At 39.5% G+C, this 25763-nt stretch overlaps 1 protein-coding gene across 6 annotated transcripts in view; it reads left to right on the plus strand.

Annotated features, from left to right (window-relative positions):
* Window positions 1–25763, plus strand: part of dnah9l (dynein, axonemal, heavy polypeptide 9 like) — a 427363-nt gene that overhangs the window by 330859 nt on the left and 70741 nt on the right. For all 6 annotated transcript variants that reach the window (XR_006312134.1, XM_043693606.1, XM_043693607.1 and 3 more), the window contains exons 63-67: window positions 1916–2050; window positions 2653–2826; window positions 4863–5098; window positions 15848–15970; window positions 16066–16270. Coding sequence is in view for 5 of the 6 variants with exons in the window: in XM_043693606.1 (XP_043549541.1) it covers window positions 1916–2050; window positions 2653–2826; window positions 4863–5098; window positions 15848–15970; window positions 16066–16270 (873 nt within the window). In the remaining variant the exon portion in view is untranslated. The remainder of the gene's footprint in view (window positions 1–1915; window positions 2051–2652; window positions 2827–4862; window positions 5099–15847; window positions 15971–16065; window positions 16271–25763) is intronic.

Here is a 25763-nt window from a genome sequence, read left to right on the forward strand (position 1 = left end):
AGGCCTAGTACAATTAAAGCTGATCTGCATTTGTGGCCCTGGCAGACATTGCCATAGTGATGTGACACTGTTTGATCATCATGGCACCAAAACTTGATTGAACTTTCACTTGTTTTGAAAAGGGCAGCACTTCAAGTACAAAGAAATTCAGAGAGAAAATGTAGCTAGTTTGAAATTATCTGCAAACATCACAATATGCATCTGCATTTAGTCTCAGACTACTCATATTAATGTGTAAAGAAAAAGTGCATGTTCTTTTCCACATTTGGAATAATTTATAATACTCAAAAATAGGAGACATAGCAGCATTTTCTTTGTTCATGTTAAATAAAAAAATAATATATTATTTATATTAATATCATAATTTATATTATCTTCATTTTAAAATACAGGGCAACATTTAATGTGTGTTTGAAGCATCAGAAATCTGATCTCAACATTCTGTTTGATTTAAATAAAATCCTATGAGCTTTGTGTATAATATTTAATAGGTAACTTCGAAGTTGGCATGGCAATGTACTTATCAAGTCTGTTTGAAAATTTTCGTTTAAATATTATGCATGATTTATTCAGTGCAGATAATTTACCCAAGAGAATAACTGTTTTTCTACCCACAAATGTTCCCACACGTGCTGAATATTTCCAATATTTTCCGTTTTCATTTTAGATTTCTAGCATCAGCAGTTTTTTTATTTATTATTTAATTATATCTGTATAACGGGTGTCCTATTAATTACGGATATGAGGAGGAACTACTTCTCAGAAGATATTAGTGTTTGGAATTCGGTTTCCTAGAGAGCAATGAAGTCTGCTTCATTGAATAAATTCAAGGCGGAGTTAGTTAGATTTTGATTGACAGAGGAGTCAAGGTTATGGTGATAGTTGAGAATGAGGAATTAAGGCGGTCTTATTAAATTACAGAGCAGATATGAGGGGCTGAATGGCCAACTTCTGCCCCTTTTCCTTTTATCTTGTGTATCTTCAACCCCACTCAAAAATAAAAATGTAATTAAATGAGCAGTACACATGACCATTACATTTGTTCTTTTATATTGCTTATTCTCAGGTACTGATTTGATAGTTTTTATTTAATTTTAAAACTGTTTCAGAAATTTAAGGGCAATTCATTGGGCCTTTTATGTAATGTAATTCCTCATTTCAAATATTCTTCTTCACAATCTTGCCTTCAAAGAAGTAGATAAGTTTCTTTAATAATTTCTTTTCTCTTATGGACATGATTTACATATTGTTTTCATTGGGAAATTATACAATTTTTCCTTTTAGAGTGACATGGTGGAAGTGTTCATATTGATCTTCAGACATATTGGCTGCCTTGAACAGCCATTGGCTCATGTAACTAAGTTATTATAACATGCCATGTATAATCACCACTGGATCTCTAAATGTATTAATTATTCAAGTAATGTTTACATGAATAATAAATGTTACTTTGCACACCCCACGTACAGAAGTACACTAGCACCTGTTGACAATTGTGACACATCTTGGGAAAATAACTCGGACTTTTATACCAGGGATATTTAATTGGCAAAACATTAAAGTTCTACATTTAAAACCATAATAAACATACTGCCACAGGACAATATGTTAAATTTTATAAGATGAATGCTTACAAGCAATTGCAAGCATCCCATTGTTTGAATCTTGACCTGCTCTATTCAACAAGCAGCAAAGGCACCAGTGTTGATGGGATCCTTCTTTACAAGTGCAGATTATATCCTGATGATGTAACTAATGGTTCATTTAAGTAGAATTCTGGGCGGTGACTTTGCCACCAGGTGAAGAGACCCAGAAGTTTATTTTAGTATTTCATTATATGGTATTAAGAGATGTTGTAATGGAGTACTGAGATAGAGATTTTGTTTTGATTCAAACTATTTTTCATGATTGAAAGGAACTAGATACATGCTTGACTGGATTAACAGAAGCCTTTGAAAAGGCCACATCTGAAAAAGTCCGTTGTCAGAATGAAGTGAAAAGAACCAATAAGACAATTGAACTGGCTAACAGATTAGTGAAAGGGTTAGAGGTGAGACATACAAAACCTCGTGTGCAACATTGTACTATTTTATAAACAAAAACAAAATTGCTGGAAAAACTCAGTGGGTCTCTCGACCCGAAATGTTAACTTTGATTTCTCTCCACAGATGCTGTCAGACTTGCTGAGTTTATTCAGCAATTTTTGTCTTTGTTTCTGATTTACAGCATCTGCAGATAATTTGGTTTAAAACTATTTTATGATGCCCTGCTCATCCCAACATGTTAGCATTTTATTAAAAACAAAATATTGTTACAGATCATTCTGCTATAACGCAAGTTTTGTTAGTGCGAATATGTTGTAATGCAATTGACAAGTTGGGGACACTGTTTTTAAAGCACAAACTTTTAAAATGTGTGTGGGCTGTAATGTGATTACCTTGCCAAACTTTAAGCACTGTTTCTAAAGCGTGATTTTTCCATAATGCAGGGTTGCACAAAAACGCAACCATTGCGTTATTGAAGAACTACCTGTATTGTTCATAAGATGTATGCTGCTTAACTTCATTTTTATCAAAAGGAATTGAATATACCTTGCCTTTCAACATTGTTTTTCATATTCATTAATATTAATTTCTTGGTTTCTTACATTAGTCAGAGAATGTACGCTGGGCTCAGTCTGTCACACAATATTGTGATCAGGAGAAAACTCTTTGTGGAGATGTTCTTTTGATGGCAGCTTTTATTTCTTATGCTGGCTCTTTTTCAAAGAAGTATCGATTTGAGCTTGTTCAAAATATGTGGATGCCTTACCTAAGAAGTCAAAAGGTATATACTTTAGTTGCTTGTAGTAAAATGTATTTTCATGCAACAGTTCTTGGAACTCTTTTTTTCATAAATGTTTAAAAACATAGGCTTAATCGTATTGATGACCCTTATTGTGTCAATGTCACCTACTAAAATGTTCTAATTTTACAAAAACCAAAGACAGTTCAAAATACTTTTCATCAGGTCTACTGAGGACTTATCACTGGGAACTGAGGCACATTTAGTTAACTGTAAACTTGTTTTCATTCTGAATAAAAAGGTGAGTTTACTGTACAGCAGGGCAATAAGGCAATCAATTCTAACATTTTATATGACACCACAATGTTAAGTAATTATTTTTGTTCAGTCTGCCATTTAAATTGGTTCTTTTTAGGATATTGTTTTGTTTTTCCCGACCCGAACAAGAATAGTGAGATTATTGATTACTTTTATATATGAATATACATCTTGAACAGAGCAAACCTGAAAAAGCTGCTTCTGCTAATTTGGTACTTACACAGCCTTCAAACATCTTAAAACTTGTGATTGTTCTCTGTCTGTGACTAGCTTTACAACAACTCCAGTTCTCCTCAAGACTCAGACTTCAGAAAGGAAAAGACAAACAAATGCAGGACTAAAAACTTTGGTTACATCGCACCATTTCAAAGCAGCTCTGTAAATTATGTTGATTCTCCTGTGCTGGGCAAAGCTGTTAGATGCAACCTGCACATGCCAGCAAGTTCCTCATTGACATCACTGGAGAGCCATGCAGATAGTGGTCTGTGGTGTTGAAACCAGTGTAGTCCATGTGGCAATGCTTTGAAGCAGAACTATTTAGTCAGTTGTTTGCAATGCAGTCCAATATGTCGAAAATCTTAATTCCACTGAAATCAGCTCAAAGATAGACAAAATAAAATGGGTACAGTCTGATTTTCTTACAGACTAACACCACAACCGAATGAAAAGTTTATATGTGTGACCAACATAATTGATCAAGATAGTGATTTATCTTATCCATCAAGCTAAATAAGAAGCCCTAACTATGGGTTATGGCATCTCTGTTCACTGCCTCTCTGTTACAACTTTGAATCCAGTTCATTTTTCTGACATTTCAAAATTAACTTCACCTGTCATACAGGTTTCTTGAAGTTAGTCCCTTCAATGAATAATGTAAATATAATGGCATTGATGTTGCAAGTTCAAGTTTGTTGCCTTTGTTCCTTGCCCCACAAATTTAAGTCCAGGCCTGTCCTGGCAGCTCAGCCGTTGGACTGAGCTTCTTTTTAAAAGTACTTTTATTCTGTTGTCATAGCACTGAAAGATATAGGAGCAGAATTAGGCCATTCAGCCCATCAAGTCTGCTCTACCACGTCAGCGTTTGGGAATTCTGGAGTAAGCAATACATTTCCTGACTTCTCCTAGTCTATCCACCATTTACAAGGTACAGGTTAGGTATATGACGGAATAATCTTCTGGTGCCTGCTAAGTGTGGCACAACTAACACTCAAGGAGCTCAACACCACCCAGGTGAAAGCAGCTTACTTGATTAGCACTCTATCCACTACTTTAAACATTTACTCCCATTACCACTGGATTTGAGTATAAATATTAACTTGACTTAATGTGGGAAATTCAAAATGAATTGTTTCTTTTTGAAGAACGGTGGCACAGTGGTTAGCACTGCTGCCTCACAGTGCCAGAGACCCGGGTTCAATTCCCGCCTCAGGCGACTGACTGTGTGGAGTTTGCACGTTCTCCCCGTGTCTGCGTGGGTTTCCTCCGGGTGCTCCGGTTTCCTCCCACAGTCCAAAGATGTGCAGGTCAGGTCAATTGGCCATGCTAAATTGCCCGTAGTGTTAGGTAAGGGGTGGGTTGTGCTTCGGCGGGGCGGTGTGGACTTGTTGGGCCGAAGGGCATGTTTCCATACTGTAAGCAATCTAATCTAATCTTTAACTTTTATTTTTTGTTAGTTTAAAATTTTGATGCAATAATTGATGTAGTAAAATTTCAAACAAGAAACTGTTTAAATACACTTAATGATTCATTTCCAAACCTAGGCTCCAATTCCAATGACTGAAGGTTTGGATGCTGTTGCCTTGCTCTCAGACGATGCAACAATTGCAGCCTGGAACAATGAAGGCTTACCCAGTGATAAAACATCCATGGAAAATGCCACTATTTTTTCTAATTGTGAGAGATGGCCACTTTTGATTGATCCTCAACTTCAGGGAATCAAGTGGATCAAAAGAAGACATGGCACAGACTTGAAAGTCATTAATTTGGGTCAAAAAGGGTGAGACGACAATTTAATTTCAAAGAAAATGTGCAAGATAACAAAGTTTACATTTAAAACTCAATACTTGTAAAAAGAATCATCACCTATCCTTCATTTAAATGCCGTCTAGCATTCTCTATAGAAACATTGTTTCCTGATAATAATATTGTGTTGATTATGGGCTCCCAGCAGGGAAGTGGCAAGTGATGGATGTAGCGATACTAGGTTGCCTAGAGATTTCCAGTTGATCTCTCATTTACATGGGCAATGCAAGCTACCAACATTAAATATGTAACCAGTATGGACTTTATCAATTTAGACATTGGAGATAGAACTATTTTAGATTCTTAATAATCTGCAATATGTGAAAGAGGAGATGCATATTTAATGTCCAATGCTGTACAGCAAAAAAAAGATTTCAGTGAGTCTCAGGGATTTTTTTTAATGTGTCTGTGGAAAAGAATATGGAGAAAATTCAGGAGAAGAAGGTGGATATCTTTGTTTGGGATAGAAATGCAGTCTGTGTCAAATGTACCTCTTGGCTTGCCATAGCCATGAGACCTCTGCCATTAGGCACTGACTAGGGTTTGCCATAATGATAAAATATATATTAGATATCTCGCAGCATGTAAAGTCACAGTACACACCAGATTATTACCCTGGAAGCTCAAAACAGCCCCTGAATAATATAGGCAATGTCAAATCAGTGGATAAAGTATGGCAAGAAATGAAAAATGAGATTCTTGACATCAAAGAAATTGTCTGATTTTCCACCCAAGTTTTTACGGCAAGAATGCGAACCTCACGAGTAAGCAGTGAGAGGCCTATCTGCATGCATTGATTTCTCATTATTACCTAATCTCACCTTATTTTGTTCTGAGAAAGGGTCATTTGACCCAAAACGTTAACTCTGATTTCTCTTCACAGATGCTACCAGATCTGCTGAGCTTATCCAGCAATTTCTATTTTTGTCTCTCATGCAGTTTGATATTTTATCAGGCAGTGGAGAGAAATTAGATGGTGACAATTCTTCATATCAAAGTCAGAGTGGCTATTTAGCAGCTCTAGCATGCCACCTGCTCTTCCAGGCCTCAATCTTGACCAGAATTCCCCACTATTTCAGTCTACATTTCATGGGCAGTGACCAACTGCATCCTTTGTCCATGGAGGTTTGTATCAGACACGCACTAACCTCATGGTACCATCCTGGCAACTCACTTAGAGAAGTGTTTATGACCTTAGTACTACACTTTGGAGTGCACCAACACCTTACATTGCAATTGAGAGGAACAGGTGAGATCCCCATGACAGGCAGCCAACATCACTGAGGGGAGCAGATGAAGTGAAGTCCCCATGGCAGACAGGCAGTGTCGCTGAGAGGAGTGAATGAGATAAGGTCCTCATGACTCGCAGACAGCATCACTGAGAGGAGCAGATAAGGTGAAGACACTTTGACAAGCAGTAAGGTGAGGTCCCTGGTATATATTTAACATTTCTCAATGAAAGGAAGTAAACAAAAAGAGAATAATTTAGGGGTAAGTCATGACAGGGCAGCTTGGCCGGATCAAATGCCTCTCCTGTATGATGTGGTAAGTGAGGAACACTTCCAGTGTCTAAGGTAAGCACATCTGCAGAAAGTGTATCCACTGCAACTGCTAGAAATCCACATTTCTGATCTGAAGTAGCGGCTGGGCTCACTGCGGAGCATCTGCATGTTGAGATCTTTGAGGATAGCAGATAAATTAGATAGTCACACCACAAGTAAAGAGTGCACAGCTAGAAAGTGCCTCTAACCACCAGACAGAGTATAAACATTAGGCAGATAATGCAGGAGTCTGCAGGCACCATCTGTTTCTTTCTCTGACAAATTTTCCATTTTGGATACTGCTCGGGGAGATGGTTTCTCAGAGGAATGCAGTGAGAGCCAAGTCTGTGGCACCAGGAAAGGCTGAGCTAAACGGAGAGGAGAGAAAGAGTGCAAGAGCAGTAAAAGGGTATTCTACCATAAGGAAAACAAATAAACATTTCTGCATTCACAAGTATTGACACCAGGATTACCTTCCCAGTGCCAGAGTTAAGGGTGTCACTGAGTAGTTGGAAATCATTCTGAAGATGAAGGGAGAACAGAAGTAATAGTCCATATTTGTAAAGAGAGGATGGGTCCTGCAAGCAGAATATAGGGAGCTAGGAAACAGATTAAAAAGCCAAACCTCAAAGGTAGTAGTCTCAGGAATACTCCAAGTGCTACATGGTAGTGAAATCATAAATAGGAAAGTAGACCGAATGCGAATGTGTGCGACTGATTCTCGGGAAAATGGGATCTATACAAGCTGGATGTGTTGCACTACAGTAAGGTAAGGATCAACATCCTTCCGGGGAAAGATCACTAGTAATAGTGGGCAGAGTTTAAATGACAATGAGAGGTAGACAAGGCTCTAAATGGGGATATAGGTGTGACAGAAACAAAAATAGAAAAGCAGAAAGCAAAAGTGGAAAGCAGAGGAAATGAGGGCTAGCAGCAAACAAGGCTGGAGTACAAAAAATAATGAGAATGTCAAAAAGACAAGACTAAAATTACTACTTGAATGCATGGCGGATTCACAATGAGGTAAAAGGTAAAGTCACCATAGTTCTTCAAGATCATAAGACTACTGAGGGGTCACGACACCTCAGGTGAGGGGAGAGGTTGTAAAAGAGAATCCTTCACCAAAGATGTGCTGGTTAGATGGATTAGCCATGGGAAATGCGGGGTTATAGGGTTAGGGTGAGATGCTCTTCTGAGGGTTGGGTGTAGACTCACTGGGCTGAATGACCTGCTTCCGCACATTAGAGGATTCTATGATTCATCAGCTGGTGCGGGAATTCAGCCTAATCTGTTGGCATTGCTCTGTATTGTAAAACTGGCTATCCAACAAGGTGGGCACTTTTTAAAACTTGGCTGTGAGCTGCCTTCTTGAACCACTGCAGTCCATTTGCTGTATGTAGACCACAATATCATTAGGGAGGGAACTCAGGATCTCTACCCAGAGAGACAAAAGGAACAGGTTGGAAGTTTGCTACACTAGTATCCTTACACACAGACAATGAGGGACACCAGTTCGATTGGGACAATGCATCCATTCTAGGACAGGCTAAACAAAGACACGCACGGGAATTCCTAGAGCCCTGACATTCAAACCGGAGCTCCATCAACAAACACATTGATTTGGATCCCATTTATCAACGTCTCAGAAAAAGAATTGGAAGTGATATCCCCCACCTCAACAGACCAAGACACATAAATAGAAAGTGGGAAAGTACACCAGCACTTCAACAGAGGCTCGCTGATGATGTTATCTAGCATGGTGATGAAACATTTGAGAACAAACCTTTCAACTCAGTGAGCAAATTTACAACTTGAACCAGAACCTGAGCTACAAAAATTCACAAAAATAAAAATACTTAAAGGAACAACTTTATATTTCTAAATCAGGATGGTTAGTACTTTGGAGGGGAACTTGCATGTTGTGGTGCTTCCATATATCTCCCATCATTTTCCTTCTCGATGATAGTGGTCATGAGTTTGGAAGGTCCTCCTTAAGGAGCCTTGGTGAAGGTCTGTTGTGCATCTTGTACATGGTTCATACTGCTGCTACTGTGTATTGATGGTAGTGAGAATGAATGTTTGTAGACATGATGCCAATCAAGTGGATTGCTTTGTCCTGGATGGTGTCAATCATCTTGAGTATTATTGGAGCTGCACTCATCCAGGCAAGTGGGGAGTATTCTATCACATCCCTGATTTGTGCCTTTCTGATGGTGGGCTGGCTTTGAGAAATGAGGAGGTGAGTTATTCATTGCAGGACTCCCAATGTCTGACCTGCTCTTGTAGATACACTATTTATATGGTTGGTCCTGTTCAACTTCCGGTCACTGGTAATCCCTAGAATGTTGCCAGTGGGGATAATGCCATTGAATGTCAAGGGCACTAGTTAAATTCTCTCTCGTTGGGGATGGTCATTGTCTAACACTTATGTGGCACAAATTTTACTTGCCACTTTTCACCCTAAACCTGGATATTGTTCAGGTCTTGCTGTGTTTGAGCAATATTTGAGGAGTTGCGAATGGTGTTGAACATTATACACTCATTAGCAAACATCACCACTTCTGACCTTATGATGGAAGGAAGCTCATTGGTGAAGCAGCTGAAGACTGTTGAGCTAAGGACACTGCTCTGAGGAACTCCTGCAGAGATGTCTTGGTGCTGAGATGACTGATGTCCAAACACCTTCCTTTTTATCAGCTATGTCTCCAACCAAGGAAGAGTTTACTCTCTGATGTCCACTGACCCCAGTTTTGCACCTTCATGCTATACTTGGTCAAATGCAGCATTGATGTCATGTTCAGTCACTCTCACCTCACTTCTGGAATTCAACTCTTCCATATTTGAACGAAGATCATAATGAGGTCAGGTGCTCAGTGGGCCTTGGTGGAATCCAAACTGGGCAACAGTGAGCAGGTTATTGCTAGTGCTGTTTGATAATGCTGTTGATGACATCTTTCATCACTTTATTAATGATTGAGAGGATACTGATATGGGTAATTGGATAGGCTTTATGCTGCTATTTGCATTCAGGAAGTACCTGGACATTTTGCTTTATTGAAGTCTGTTCCACTTAACACAGAAATAATGCCGCACAATACAATGCATCATCAATGTTAAGGTGGTATTTTGTCTCCACAAGGATTGGGCATGTTGGTTGCTCTTACTGTTACTATCAAGTATATCAGAGGTGGACAGATTGATAAGAATGAGGTTTTTTTGCTTCAGTTGGTTCCCTAACCACCTGTAGCAGACCCTCCAACATTTATGTCCTATAGGGCTTAACTGGCTCACTTAGAAGTTGTGCTGCAAAGCCATTATTGGAGGTGGAAATAGAAGACCCATTCTGAATGCAGTATGTGACCTTCCCATCCTCTGTAATAATTGCCACCTTTTCCAAGTGCTATTCAACATGGAGGATGATTAAAGGGGAATGGGAGGGAGGCAGTTCAAAATAATGAGCAGATGGTTTTCCTGGCATTGTTTGGCTTAATGTCATGAGACTTCATGGTGTCAGAGCAAATGTGAGGACTGGCAGGGAAACTCCCTCCTGATGTATACCACTGTGCCAGAGTTTTATTTAGTACAAATTTCACCATATGCTGGTATGAGATTTGAACCCTGGTCTCCAAAACTTACTGGTAACAAAATCATATCATTGTCTCCCTGAATTAACAGCACAAATATTTTTACAAAGATATGACATGATACCAAATACAGAGACATGACTGCAGGGTGACCAAGGCTGTGAACTGAACATCCAAGGGTGTTCAGCCTTTAGGAAGATCAAGAAAAATGGAAAAGGAGGTGGGTTGCTTTGTTAGTGAAAGATGCAATGAGTGCAGTAGTGAGAAAGAATATTCATGCAAGAAATCAAGAAGTGAGATCATTCTGGATGGGGTTAAGGAAAAATTATGTGCGGAAACCTTTAGTGAGTGTTGAGTATAGGCCGCTGAACAGTGATGAGGTAGGGAATTGCATTGAAAAGATTAGAGTGATCCGTAATTGTGGGTGGTTTCAATATAGATTAGATAAACTGCAGTTGCAATAATACTGTTTTGGGTGAATTCCTGGAATGTGTATAAGGTGGATTTTTAAACCTGGACATGAGGAAACAGCTCGGGGAAGACCATCCTAGATTTATGTTGAAACTTTATTGCTGGAACAGCACAGCAGGTCAGGCAGCATCCAGGGAACAGGAGATTCGACGTTTCGGGCACAGGCCCTTCTTCAGGAATGAGCAGAGAGTGTTCAGCAGGAGAAGATAAAAGGTAGGGAGGAGGGACTTGGAGGAGGGGCGTTGGAAATGTGATAGGTGGTAGGTCCCTCCAGCCCGGCACCGCCTTCCTGACCTGCAGTCTTCTTCTTGACCTCTCCGCCTCCATCCTACTCCGACCTATCACCCTCACCTTGACCTCTTTCCACCTATCACATTTCCAACGCCCCTCCTCCAAGTCCCTCCTCCCTACCTTTTATCTTCTCCTGCTGAACACTCTCTGCTCATTCCTGAAGAAAGGCCTGTGCCCGAAACGTCGAATCTCATGTTCCCTGGATGCTGCCTGACCTGCTGTGCTGTTCCAGCAATAAAGTTTCAACTTTGATCTCCAGCATCTGCAGACCTCACTTTCTCCTCCATCCTAGATTTATGTAATGAGAAGTGATTAATTAATAATCTTGTGCAAAATCCTTGAGGAATAACTGTAACACTGTAGAATTCTTAAATAAGACAAAGAACTGCTGGAAATCTGAAAAAAAAAGAAGTTGCTGGAGAAAGCAGAGTTAATGTTTGACTCTGGTGACTGTTCATCAGAATTCTTTGTTGGGATAGAAAGTGATAACAGTCCAATTCAATACTAAGGTCCTAAATCCAGACTGATTAGACAGAAAGTTCTGTTTCCGACCTGTATAATTCTATAAATAACAGAAGCAATGAAGGTTTGAGGGATGCATTAGCTCTGACAGACTGGGTAACTTCATTAAAAAACATGATAGTGTACAGGTAATGGCTAGTATTTAAAGAATGAACACATGCATTGCTTCAGTTATACATTCCTTTCAGGCAGAAGAAAAGTGGCCCAATGATGGTTACAATAAAATTTAAGGATATTGCTCGATTCAAAGGGAACTCATATAATGTTGCTTGAAAAAGTAGCAAGCCTGACAACGAGGAGCAGTTTAGAATTAAGCAAAGGAGAATAGTGGTTGATTAAGAGGGGAAAACAGATTATGGTTTTACCTGCAAGGGCATAAAACCATACAATAAGATCTTTTATAAATAGGTAAAAAGAAGAAAAGGGTTAGTGAGGACAAATGTAGGTATCCTACAGTCTGTAGCAGGATAATTATTAATGGAGAACAAGAAGTAGCAGAGCATTAAACATCTACTTTTGTTTTGTCTTCACAAATAAAAAGCACAAAGAATCCCAGACTGCTAGGAAAGCAGGAATTGAAGGATATTAGTATTAGTTTTAAAAAAAAAGGTCTGAAAAATATAATGGGACAGAAAGCTGATAAATACCCAGGGCCTGATAATCTCCATCCCAGAGTATAAAGGAGGTGGCTGTGTTGGTTGTCATCTTAAAAAATTCTATGTATTGTGGATTAGAGGATGGGAAATGTAACCAACTGTTTAAAAATGAGTGAAACAGAAAACTGGGAATTAAAGACAGGTTAGCCTTGAATCAAAAGTAGGGAAAATGCTGGAGTCTCTTACAAAGGATGTGATATCTGGACTATTTTTTAAAAATCCAGTAGCATTACACTAAATCAACATGGATTTCTGAAGGTGAACCCATGTTTGACAAATCTACTGGAGTTTTTTTTGAGGATGTATTGAGTAGAATAGATGGAAAAGAACAGTAATTTGGTGTATTTGGAATTTCAGAAAGCTTTTAATAAAATCTCACAACAGTTTATCATGCAAAATTGAGGCACATGGATTGGTGGTAATATTATGGAATGGATTGAAAATTGTTTGGTAGACCGGGAAATGTGAGGAAAAATAAGTGGGTTGTTTTTGAAGTAAAGGGCGGTGACGAGTGGAATACCACAGGGATCAGTGTTTGGATTCTAGCTACTATTCAATACATAGTGATTTGGATGAGAGATTTAAGTTTAATAATTTCAAGTTTGCATACAGTTCAAAACTAGGTGGAAATGAGAGTTGTGAGCAGGATATAAAGAGGCAATTTAGATAAGTTGAGTGAGTGGGCAAATACGTGACAGATGCAGTGTAAAGTGTATAAATGTGAAGTTGTTCACTTCGGTAGGAAAAATGACAGAGCACTATTTAATTAGTAATAAAGTGTCAGAAATCACAAGACGCTAGGTTTATAGTCCAAAAGGTTTATTTGAAATCACAAGCTTTTGGAGCATAGCCCCTTCACCTTCTTTATCCACCTCAGTCCAATACAAGCACCTCCATATCATAATTAGTAGTAGTGATAGACTGGATAAGTTTGATATACAAAGGCACCTTGGAGCCCTTCGTCATTGAGAACAAGCGTGCAGGTGCAGCAAGCAGTTAGGTAGGCAAATGTTATGTTGGCTTTCATTGCAAGAGGATTTAAGTACAGGAGCAAGGAAGATTTATTGCAGCTGGACAGGACCTCAGTGGGACCATATCTGGAGAACTGTGTGCAGTTCTGGTCTCTACAGCCAATAAAAGATATACTTACCATAAAGGAAGCTCAGTGAAGGTGCACAGGCTGATTCTAGGGATGACATGTTTGACATATAGGTAGAATTTGGGTCAACTGGACCTATATTCACTGGAGTTTAGAAGTTGAGAGGGGATTTCATTGAAATGTTTGAAAATCTGAGAGGACTGAGCAGAATGGATGGAGGGATGATGTTTCCCTTGGCTGGAGTGTTCAGTATAAGGGACACAATTTCAGGATATATGATAATTAGTTTCAGATTGAGATGAGGAAAATTTTCTTCACTCAAGAGGATGGTGAACTTGTGGAATTCTTTACTGCAGAAAGCTTTAGAGGAAATGTCACTGAATATATTTAAGAAAGAAATATGAAGATTGCCAATGATACTAAAATGGCTGAAAACTCGTGGTCAGGAGTCTGCAGAGGGATATAAATAGTTTTAAGTGAGTGGGGAATGTGTAGTTATGCACTTTGACAGGAGGGCCAGAGGGGCTCAATAATATTTAAATGAAGGCTGTTGAAAGCTATAACACAAATGGATTTGGGTGTCCTTGTACATAAATCACAAAAAGCTAGCACAAGCTCAGCACATAATCGGGAAGAAAAATGGAATATTAGCTTTTACTTCAAAGACAATAGAGTGTAAAAATGGGAAAGTCTTTTTTTTAAACTATGCAAGGCACAATTTACACCACACAGAATATTATGAACAGTTTGTTCCCCTTATCTAAGGAAAAGTATACTGCATCAGAGACAATCCATAGAAGATTTACTGTGTTGATCCCAGGTATGAGAGATTGTCTTATGAGGAGATGTTAAGTAGGTTATGTTTGGAGTTTAGAAGACTGAGAGGTGATCTTCATGAAACATACAAGATTTTCAGGAGACTTGACAAGGTGATGTGGAAAGATTGTTTCCCCTTGTGAGAGTATCTCAATGTAAGGGGTGGTCTAGTTAGGACAGAAGTGAGGAAGAATTTCTTCTGTCAGATGATAGTGAGTCCATGGAATACTTTACAACAGGAATCTGTAGAGGTATTATTAAGTATATTCAAGGCTGAGATAGATTTTTAATCAGTAAGGTCATGGCCAAAAATTGGAAATGTGGAATTAAGGATTATCAGATCAACCACTATTTCATTGAATGGCAGAGCAGACTAAGTGGGCTGAATGATTTACTTCTGCTCCTTTTATGAGTTTGGGGTGAATTCAGTGGCAGGGTTATGGTAAGTGAAATGCACAAGGAGGATCAAATTTGAAGAAGTATTTTGCAATGTGTCCTGTAGCATTGCTACATGCCCAGGCCATGATTTGTCTCCAATTCATCACCTTCAGTGGGTCCTCCTGGAATGAAGACAGGGTGAACAAGTGACCTCTGACTTCTTCAATTGCCATTAGCTATCCCACCCTGTGTGTGCTTTTCTCCTGCATTAAAGAGGGATATGACAGTGATAGCTATATGAAGTGATTAGAGAGTAAGCCTGTTATGGTAGAAAAGTGCATGGGCAGGAGTTACCTTGGACAGGAGAGGGAAAAGTATGGAGTTGCATCAGGGGAGTTTAGTTATGGAACCGAATGTAGATTGGCTGCCTGCCAGATGGGGGAAATGAGCCAAGTCAAACAACTAAAGCAGAAATTGTTGGCAAAACTTAGCAAGTCTGACAGCATCTGGTGGAAATAAAGCAGCATTAAAGCTTAGAGTCCAGTGACTTAACAGAGCTGATGAGCCATTTGTATCTGTGCCTCAAGAAACTGCCTGATTTCAGGAGCAATAGAGATGGAAAGTGACAGGTTTTGCGGGAGAACTAATCTAATCTCTGATCAGTTTAGGCTGCAGAAGAGTTTCTTGAAGAAATACCAGCTTCTAATGTTGTCATCTTTCCCGTGACATCAGGAAAACAGGTGGGATTGTAGGCTGATGTTGTCCAGGAGAATGCCTGCCTGTTCTGTCTCTGCTGCCCGCAGTGTAGGGTTTGCCTGCATAATTCTTTAGCAGTCCCACATTCTATGGAAGTTGGGAGCCACTAAATTTCTCAGCCACTTTGTTTAATTGTAACCAGCCTTGAAGCAATCAACTGCCATAAGGTTACTACTTTTTGCCAAAAGCACATCTCAACCTGTTGGCTCAGCCATTGCCGTATGCTGACTTCTTCCTACATTATCATCAGATATGTTGCTCCCCTCCCAATTCTTCTTCACTATCTGGCAAATATGCATGCAGTGATTGTATTTTCTGGGCTTTGTATGAATACAATTATTGGGGAATTCTGGCAATGATGTGGACGCCTAGAAGCAGGGAATGGGTATCCCACTCTGCCATAGTTACAGCACCAGCATAGGGCAACTGGATTTTCATGGATTCCTCCATCTTTTCCTCAAACTCTCATTCCTTTGATGGTACATAATCTACTTATGATAACTTCATTTAAAGAATAAGGAATAGTCTGCAAAGAGGATTCTTAATCCGGTTTTTTGATGCCTGTTATAACTGAAATAGGATTCATATTATTCACATCTTTTTATTTAGATATTTGGATATTATAGAAGAAGCACTTGTTGTGGGAAATCCTGTTTTAATAGAAAACATAGAAGAGACCATTGACCCTGTGTTGGATCCTTTGCTTTGCAGACACACCGTTAAGAAAGGAAGGTAATTTGTAAAGGAAGATTGGTATTTTAATGTTTATTAAGTAAACATTAGCTTGAAATTTAGAAATTTAACACCACTGATTCTTATTTTCAAAGGTACATTAGGATTGGAGATAAAGAGTGCGTGTTTCATCCTAACTTCCATTTAATTCTACACACCAAATTAGCTAATCCTCACTACAAACCTGAAATACAGGCACAGACTACATTGATTAACTTTACAGTCACCCGTGATGGTTTGGAAAACCAGCTACTTGCTGAAGTGGTGAGCCTTGAAAGACCTGATCTGGAACAGCTGAAGGTAATTCTCTTGCCTCCATCTTATTCCATACATTGTACAATAACAATGAAATAAACACAGAAAATGCTGCAAGCATTCAACAGGTGAGACAGCTTCATTTATTTGTCAGTTGTGTCACTGGTGAGGTCAGCATTTGTTGCCAATCCTGCTATTGCCTTTGAAAAGGTGGAGAGTGGGGCGCTGACATCTTCAAAATTTGCAGTCCACGTTGTATAGGTCACCTGCAGTGCTGTTTGGAAGTTTCAGCATTTTAACCCAGCAAACATGAATGAATGGCAATCCACTTTCAAATCAGAATGGTGTGTAGCTTAATGGAGGACCTGTGGTTGATTGTCCCAGTATGGGTATTACCATTGTTCTTCCAGATAGTGGAGATTGCAGATTGTAGATAGAATAGAGAATTCCTACAGTGTGGAAACAGGCCATTCCTGATGAAGGGCTTTTGCCTGAAACATCGATTTTCCTGCACCTCGGATGCTGCCTGACCTGCTGTGCTTTTCCAGCACCACGCTAATCTTGACTCTGATCTCCAGTATCTGCAGTCTTCACTTTTGCTCATTTGGCCCAGCAAGTCCACACTAACTCGCCAAAGAGCATCCCACCCTGATTCACCCCCCTACCCTATCCCATCCCTGTAACCCTCCATTTCTCATGGCTAATCCACCAAACCTACACATTCCTGTACATGATGGGCAATTTAGCCTGGTTAATCCACCTAACCTGCACACCTTTGGTCTGTGGGAGGAAACCCACACAGACACAGGGAGAATATGCAAACTCCACACAGATAGTTGTCTGAGGTTAGAATTGAACCCAGTGCCTGGCACTGTGAGGCAGCAGTGCTAACCATTGAACCGCCATCCCTTTTTGGAAGGTGTGGTTGAAGGAACCTTGGAAAGCTGCTCCAGGACCTCATGTAAGTTACAAATGTGTTATAATCATAACACGTTTACACATTGCCACCATACAATGGCAAAAGAAGGAGTGAATGTTTAAAGGTGATGCATAAGGAGTCAGTCAAGTGGGTTGCTTTGTCCTGAATGGTGTCAAACACTTAGAGAGATTTTAGATCTGTCTCCATCCAGGCAAATGGAGAGTATGCTACCACACTCCAGATCTGCATCTTGGTCAGACATGGGGAGTTGTTACTTGCTGCAGAATTGCCAACTTCTGACAGGCTCTTGAAACCTCTGTTTTTATATAGCCATCTGGTTAAGTTTCTGGCCCTTGGTAACCCCAAGGCTGTTAACAGTGGAACTTCAGTGATGGGAATGCCATTATGTATCAAAGGGAGACGGTTACATTTTTTTCTTGTTGGATTGGTTCAGTCGTTGTCTGAACCTTTGTGGCATGGTGATTCTTGGCACTCATCAGCTCAAGCATGAATCCTACCCAGATTGTTTTACATACAGTCACAGACTGTTCAGTATCTGAGCAATTGTGAACTATACTAAGTGCTACACAGTCAACAGAGTACACCCCTGCTTCTGATAAAGGGAAGGAATTGAAGATGGCTGGGCCAAGAATACTACCCTGAGGGACATCTCTTGTGTTACCTCTGGATTAAGATGATTATGTTGCAACAATCTGCCTTCTTTTGTGCTAGGTAGGACTGCAACCTGAAGAACATTTTCCCCTGATTCCCATTGATTTTAATTTTACTAGAGTTCTTTGATGTTGCACTGGGTCACATGTTTGATGTAAAAGTGGTCACTCTCACCTCCTCCACCTCTATCACTCTGACCTCTGCCCAATTCAACCGTTTTGTCTTTCTTTTGATAAAGGTGGTAAAGAGGCCAGTAGCTGTAGCCTTGGCAGAACCCAAACCAACCACAGTGACCAGATTATTGACATGCAAGTGTCATTTGATACTATCTTCCCTCATTTTGCTGATGTTTGAGAACAGATGAACTATATCATCATTGGTCAAATTGGATTTCTGGTGCATTTTGCAAACAATATGACTGGCAATTTTCCAAACCGCTGTTCTGGAACAGCTTGGTTGCAACATGGTTAGTATTAGATTTTAGGGGTGAGCGATCATGGTCAACTGCATCTTTAGGTAACCATTATAAGGAATTTTCAGACAGTTAATTTAGTTTATTAAGAAGCAGCAGTTGAGATATGATTTACTATTTAATTGAAGAAAGGAAAACATGACTCTTGATGGATAAGAATGCTTTACGCATTCTGAAGCTATACTGTAGAATGGAGGAGCTGGGACACACGTTTTGGAATGATGGTGTGGTGCAGTGTTTGTCCCTGATGTCTTGTAGTCTTTGGTGATAACAATTTTTGTTCTTCCCTTGGGCTGATGTAGGGGAACTCCTAGTGTTCTCCCAGGAAAGTGGTGGCTCAAAGTAGGGGAATCTTTATCTTCCCACCTACTGTTGATTAACCTTATTTTCAGGGCTGGCAAACTCTACTGTGTCTAACACTTGGTTAATGACAGCAGGCAACTACTTGTGACATCAGCATGACTGTTGTCCCTTTGCCAGCTTTTATGTGAGAGTTACAAGCAGAAATTGCTGGAAAATCTGAGCAGGTCTGGCAGCATCTGTGGAGAGAATGTAGAGTTAATGTTTCAAGTCCAATGACTCTTCTTCAGAAGGGTCTTAAGTTCTGAAGAAGGGTCAGTAGACCAGAACAAATGTCAGACATGCTGAGTTTTTTCAGTAATTTCAGTTTGTGGTTCTGATTTCCAGCATCCACAGTACTTTTGTTTTTAATCTGAGTTATTTTACCATTCTTTCTAACAACAAAAATGTTTTATTTTCCCCAAACCTCTGGATTCCTCATTCATAAAATAATCACTATACTTTCACACCCTAAATCTTGGAGTGTTTACTTCTCAACTCTGTCAAATTATACAAAGTGCCTTCCATTTGAATTGGTTAATTTGAAATTCTCAAAGTTTGAAAAGGTGCTGCGCAAGCCCAAAAAATTGTCAAGGGAAATGTATTTTGAGGGCTTTTATTCAGATGGATCAATGACAAGTGTAAAACACTATGTGAATAATTGCTTAAACTTAGCAAAATGACTAAGAAAATGGAGCTAAGTCCAAGGAACTAGTGTTGCCCAAGTTATACTTGGAGCCAACTTAAAAAGAGCACTTTAATATGTACTCAGGGGATTCATTGAGCCAATAAAATCTGACCACTTTGAATTATGAAATAAGAACTGAACATTGGGATATGTTCAGCAAGTCGGGTGGCAAATTTGGAAAAAGTAAAACAAAGTTCACATTTCAGATGTGACTTTTCACCAGAACTGGAAAAGGTTAGAGATGTAATTGACTTTAAGAAAGTACAGAGTTAATGAAGTTGGGGAGAGTGAGAAAAATAACAAATGTTGGAAACAGGATTGAACAGGGCTAGTCATGAGATAATTAAACAAAAGAGGTGTGAATGTCAAAATATATATAGTTGCCACCTGAAAGCAAAATTGAAAAATCAAAATCAGGAGGGAGAAAGAAAAAGGGGCAGAATGTACCTACTGAAATTGTTAAACTGTGTTGAATTCAGAAGACAGTAAAATGCCTGTTGAGAAATTAAAATCAATGGAAATGAATGGTTGGAGTCATATCTAGCATTAAAGGAAGATATTTGTGGTGGTTGGAGGTCAGCCATCTCAGCTCCAGGACATCTCTGCAGAATTTCCTCATGTTAATTTCCTTGGCTGATCCATCTTCAGCTGCTTCATCAATGACCTTCCCTGCATCATCAGGTCAAAAGTGGGAATGTTTACTAATAATTGCACAACATTCAGCACCATTTGTGATTCCTCATACTGAAGCAGTCCAAGCCAAAATACAACAAGACCTCGACAATATCCAGCCTTGGGCCGACAAGTGGGGCAAGTAACATTCTGCCACATCAATGCCAGGCAATGACCATTTCCAAGAAGAGAGAATCTAACCATTGATCTTTGACATTTAAAAGTATCAAAGCTTGTCCACAATCTATAAGGCACAAGTCAGGAGTGTGATGAAATATTCCTACTTATCATGAATGAGTGCAGCTCTAACAATATGTAGGTTGCTTGACACCATCCACCACAAAGCAGCCTGCTTGATTGGCACCACAACCACAAACATTTAGTCCCTCCATTACTGACACTCAGTAGCAGCAGTGCATACTATCAACAAGATACACTGCAGAAATCCATCAAGGCTCCTAAGACAGCATATTTCAAACGCAAAACCAATACCATCTATAAGATGAAGGGTAAGAGATACCTGGGAACACAGCTACCCACAATCCACTCAGCATTCAGACTTGGAAATATGTCACCATTCCTTCAGTGTTGCTGGGTTAAAATCCTGAAATGCCCTTTCTCAGGACATTGTTGGTGTAGTTCAAGAAGGCAGCTCAACAACAGCTTCTCAAGACCAACTAGGGATGGGCAATAAATGATGGTCCAGTCAATAATACTCACATTCTCTAAGTGAATCTTAAAAGGTATTGTTGTTCTTTGGCCTTACATTAAACTTAATTGGAACACTGTAGATGGCCAAAAACAACATATGATCCAGATGCAGAATTGGAATGACAGGTGACTAGAAGTTTAGAGTCTGCTTGCAGACTAAAAGGAGGTGTTCTGCAAAGTGGTCACCCGATCTGCATTGATCTGGAATAGACCACATCTTGAGCTATATACAGTATATAACATTGAAGGAGTACAAATAAATTCCTGTTTCAACTAGAAGGAGTATTTGGGGCCTTCACTGTTGAGAAAGGAAGAGGTGATAAGGAAAGTACAGTCAGTTCTTCTATACCATGATGGTTGCATTCTTGTACAACTCTGCATTATAGAAAAATCGTGCTTTAGAAACAATGCTAAAAGTGTTGGTGCTGCAATCATGTTACAACCAACACATGTTTTAGAAGTTCGTGCTTTAGAAACAGCATCCCCAATTCATCAATTACATTACAGCGAATTTGCAATGACAAAACACATGTACAGCAGAACAACTTGTATTTTTCTATGTTTGCATAGGAAGGAATCTTGGGAAAAGGATTTGGGGGCTTTTAGATGTGGACCAAGGTGTCCCATGCTGTCCCCAGCTTCCAGAACATTCCAAGGCTTACAACATAAGCTCGAGGACCAACTGTCAGTTGACATCAAGTTCAACAATTTCAGATCACAGTTTCAGAACTACCCCCATGTCATTTGCGTTTTCTTTCCTTGTCTTGGTTTGTACTGTAGCAGTTCAAGAAGATTAGTCACCACTAACTTCCCAAGAGCAACTTGGGATGAGCAATACATGCCATTTCCTCCTCCTCTAGATACATTACTTGTAGCGCGCACACACACTCTGTCTCTTTCTTTCTCTCTCTCTCTCTCTCTCAGTATTTGTTTAAAATCTACTACATCTCTAAATCTTCCCAGTTTATCATTGATCAAAAATGCTGACTTTACTTTGTCCGCTACAAATAATGCCAACCCTGCTGAGTATTTCTATAATTTTTCATTTGACTTCCAACATCTGCAGTATTTTGTCCTTGAAATAGGAAATACCCATCTATAGCATATAGATTTCTCACCAGTATCCAAATATTTCTTCAATATACCTGGAAGTGAGTACGTTATAGCTGAGTTGCTCTTCCATTCCAAATGTGATTTATTAAAAATCTCTCATCCATTCTCAATATACCAATTCTTGAGAATTAAAATTTCCCATGAGCTTGCCATGTTCCAGCAAAATATTAAACATGCCAAAAGATTATAGTTGCTGATATTTTTATGCTCTGGATGGAGCAAAATCATCATAAATATTTTTTCGAATATGATCATGGATTTTCCTACACATATCACTCACTATTTTGATTTAGCATTCAACGTAATTAAATATTGCAAATTTATTCACCCTAAAACTTTTAATTCAATTATTGTTAATAATTAAGCAAAATCAGTTCAGAAATTCATAGGAAAACACCTTTATACAAAATCTTGTCTAAACATGTTTGAAGTAAACATAGCATCCAATTCATAAAAGAGACATTATGCAATTGAGTGTATACTGTTGTCCACCAGATAATGAAAGGAATGCACTGTAGTAACTAAGCAAGACACCTTTCAGAGCACTTTCCAAACATTCACCAAGGAGGTCAAGGGCAGCAGATGCATAGAAATATCATCTGCAAGATAAACTTCAAGTTGCTTACCATCTTAACTTTGAACAGTGTGCCCTTCCTTCATTATTGCTGAGTCAAACCCTGGTATTCCCTTCCTAACAGCACTGTGGCTGTCCCTATACCTCAAGAGCTGCGGCAATTCAAGAAGGCGATTCATCACCATCACCTTTTGGCAATAGCTGCTGGCAAAGCGAGCAAAACCTACATCTCATGAACAAGTAAAATTAAGGGAAAATTAAAGAAAGACCAGGACGTAGGACATGTAAATTAAGAGCTAGAGTAGGCCATTCAGCCCTGAGCCTGTTCAGCCATTCACCCAAATCCTGGGTGAAATGTCTGTAATCTCAAATCCACATTTCTACCCAAGTCATGATAACTGTTAACTCCTTTACTTAACAAGTATCTGTCTACTTCTGCCTTAAAAATGTTCAAGCACATTGCTTCCACCATCTTTTCAGGAAGAGAGTTATTTTGTTTATTGAAAAAGATTTTTTTAATATAAAATTAAATAAAAATACTATTACAATCTTATAATGTAACAGTAACAATAAACTAACTACTACTCTACAAAACAAATCAAAGAAAAGAATCTACCATACTACAATTCAATAAATAATTAAAATAAGTTAAATTAAGTTAAATTGAATTACACCACACAGCGCAGCCCTACCAAAGCTCCCCATCATCGGGAATATCAGTTGGCATACCCGTATTTATTCGGGATTCTTCCTCCAGGGATCCCTAGCCCACCAGACCCAGTCTATGTGGCTACACAAAGCCTCTAATCAACATAGCTGACAAGTCTGCATCTATATAGTTCAAAAAGGGTGTCATGTCTTATAAAAATGTTCTGCTTTCTGGTGCATCATACTTGTAATGAAATCTAGGGGGAATGTTCCATGACTAACCTATGCCATTCTGACAGGCTGGGGGGATTGTCAGAGATCCAGCTAATCAGAATGTTCTTCCTCACACAATATGTAAGAATATTAAACAGTTTCTTCCCATGCTCATCTAAAGAAGGCAGACTCAGCAGGCCTAAGAGGAGGGATACCGGATCTACCTTGACTTCAGTTCCCAAGATCCCTTCCAACTGATTGAAAGACATCATGATCTCCCCTCAAATAAGTCTCCCAGACAGGACACCCCTCTAGACTCCCATAACCTAAAGCCAGAATCCATTGATCCTGGCTGAAATCCTGGCATGAAAATGTGTTGCTGGAAAAGCGCAGCAGGTCAGGCAGCATCCAAGGAACAGGAGAATCGATGTTTCGGGCATGAGCCCTTCTTCAGGAATCTCTGATCCTCTGCCCTGAAATCCTCGCATTCCTACTATGGAATAAAAATTGAGGTTTTATGTAAGTTGCCCTTGTTTTGTCACATCGTTATCCACATTTGACCATGTTAATGACAATCTGATTTCTACAATGCTCTGTGACAGTCCCTATTTTGTCCATAAATAGCAAATTAATAAGGGAACATTTTGCCTGGGAGGCCTCTATGTCCAGCCATATTAACCTCTGATCATGACAAGTCCAGACATTCTCATAGGATAATAGGGAACTTATTTGATATTTCTTGAAATCTGGGAATTCTACTCTCCCCATTCCTTGTGGAAGCTGCAATATAGCAAGCTTAATAAGAGGTCACCTGCGACACCAGATGAAAGAAACAAGCCAACCATTAAGTTTCTGCAGCACTTGCATAGGTAACATCAAAGGGAGCATTCACATGAGATATAATAAGCAAGAAAGAACATTCATTTACCAAAGCTATTCTACCCAACCAAGATATTGGTAGAACCTCCCAACGCTGAAGGTCCTGTCTTATCTTCTCAAGCAAATGCACAAAATTGTCCTTGTATAATTGATCAAAGGCAGGAGTAATAAAAATGTCTAAGTATAGAAAACCTCCCTGTGACCACCTGAAAGGGAATCTATTTCCACCTTCAAGATCGGGTGTTCCCGTAAGACCCTCCATGAGCATGGCCTCTGATTTCATTAAATTGATCTTATATCCCAAGAAAGAGCCAAATAAATTAATGTTTTGTATTAAACAGGGCACAGATATTGTCAGGTTAGGTAGATCAGAGTTATAGGGAAGTAGTAACTCCAAAGATGGCAGATAGATGGGTTACAGTGAGGGGGACTGGGAGGAAGCAGCCAGTATGTTTTGTATTAAACAGGGCACAGATATTGTCAGGTTAGGTAGAACAAGAACATCATCTGCATAAAGAGTGATTTTATGCCACCCCGATCCCACTCCAGGGTAATTATACTGGGATCCCGCCAGATAGCCTTTGCCAACGGCTCAATCACTAATGTAAAGAACAGCGGTGAAAGGGGGCACCCTTATCAGTTGCCTCTACCAATATTTAAATTGTCAGACCTTATGCCATTAGTAAAGACCACTGCCATAGAATCACTATATAACACTGCCACCCATCTGGCGAAGACCCCCACCCAAGACCAAACTATTCCAGGACATAAAAAAGGTATGGACATTCTACCCAGTCAAACACTTTTTCTGCATCTAGGGAGAAAGGGAAGGCTGGTAGGTATAGGGAATGCTGGATGACTAAAGAAATTGAGGGTTTGGTTCAGAAAAAGAAGGAAGCATATGTCAGGTACAGACAGGATAGATCGAGTGAATCCTTAGAAGAGTATAAAGAAAGTAGGAGTATACTTAAGAGGGAAATCAGGAGGGCAAAACGGGGACATGAGATAGCTTTGGCAAATGGAATTAAGGAGAATCCAAAGGGGTTTTACAATATATTAAGGACAAAAGGGTAACTAGGGAGAGAATAGGGCCCCTCAAAGATCAGCAAGGCAGCCTTTGTGTGGAGCCACAGAAAATGGAGGAGATACTAAATTAATGTTTTGTATCAGTACTTACTGTGGAAAAGGATATGGAAGATATAGGCTAGGGAAATAGATGGTGACATCTTGCAAAATGTCCAGATTACAGAGGAGGAAGTGCTGGATGTCTTGAAATGGGTAAAGGTGGATAAATCCCAGGACCTGATCAGGTGTACCAGAGAACTCTGTGGGAAGCTAGAGATGTGATTGCTGGGTGTCTTGCTGAGATATTTGTATCATCGATAGTCACAGGTGAGGTGTCGGAAGACTGGAGGTTGGCAAACGTGGTACCACTGTTTAAGAAGGGTGGTAAAGACAAGCCAGGGAACTATAGACCCGTGAGACTGACCGCGGTAGTGGGCAAGTTGTTGGAATCCTGAGGGACAGGATGTACATGTATTTGGAAAGGCAAGGACTGATTCAGGATAGTCAACATGGCTTTGTGCATGGGAAATCATGTCTCACAAACTTGATTGAGTTTTTTGAAGAAGTAACAAA

The sequence above is a fragment of the Chiloscyllium plagiosum genome, chromosome 7, assembly GCF_004010195.1.
Source record: "Chiloscyllium plagiosum isolate BGI_BamShark_2017 chromosome 7, ASM401019v2, whole genome shotgun sequence".
Lineage (NCBI taxonomy): Eukaryota > Metazoa > Chordata > Chondrichthyes > Orectolobiformes > Hemiscylliidae > Chiloscyllium > Chiloscyllium plagiosum.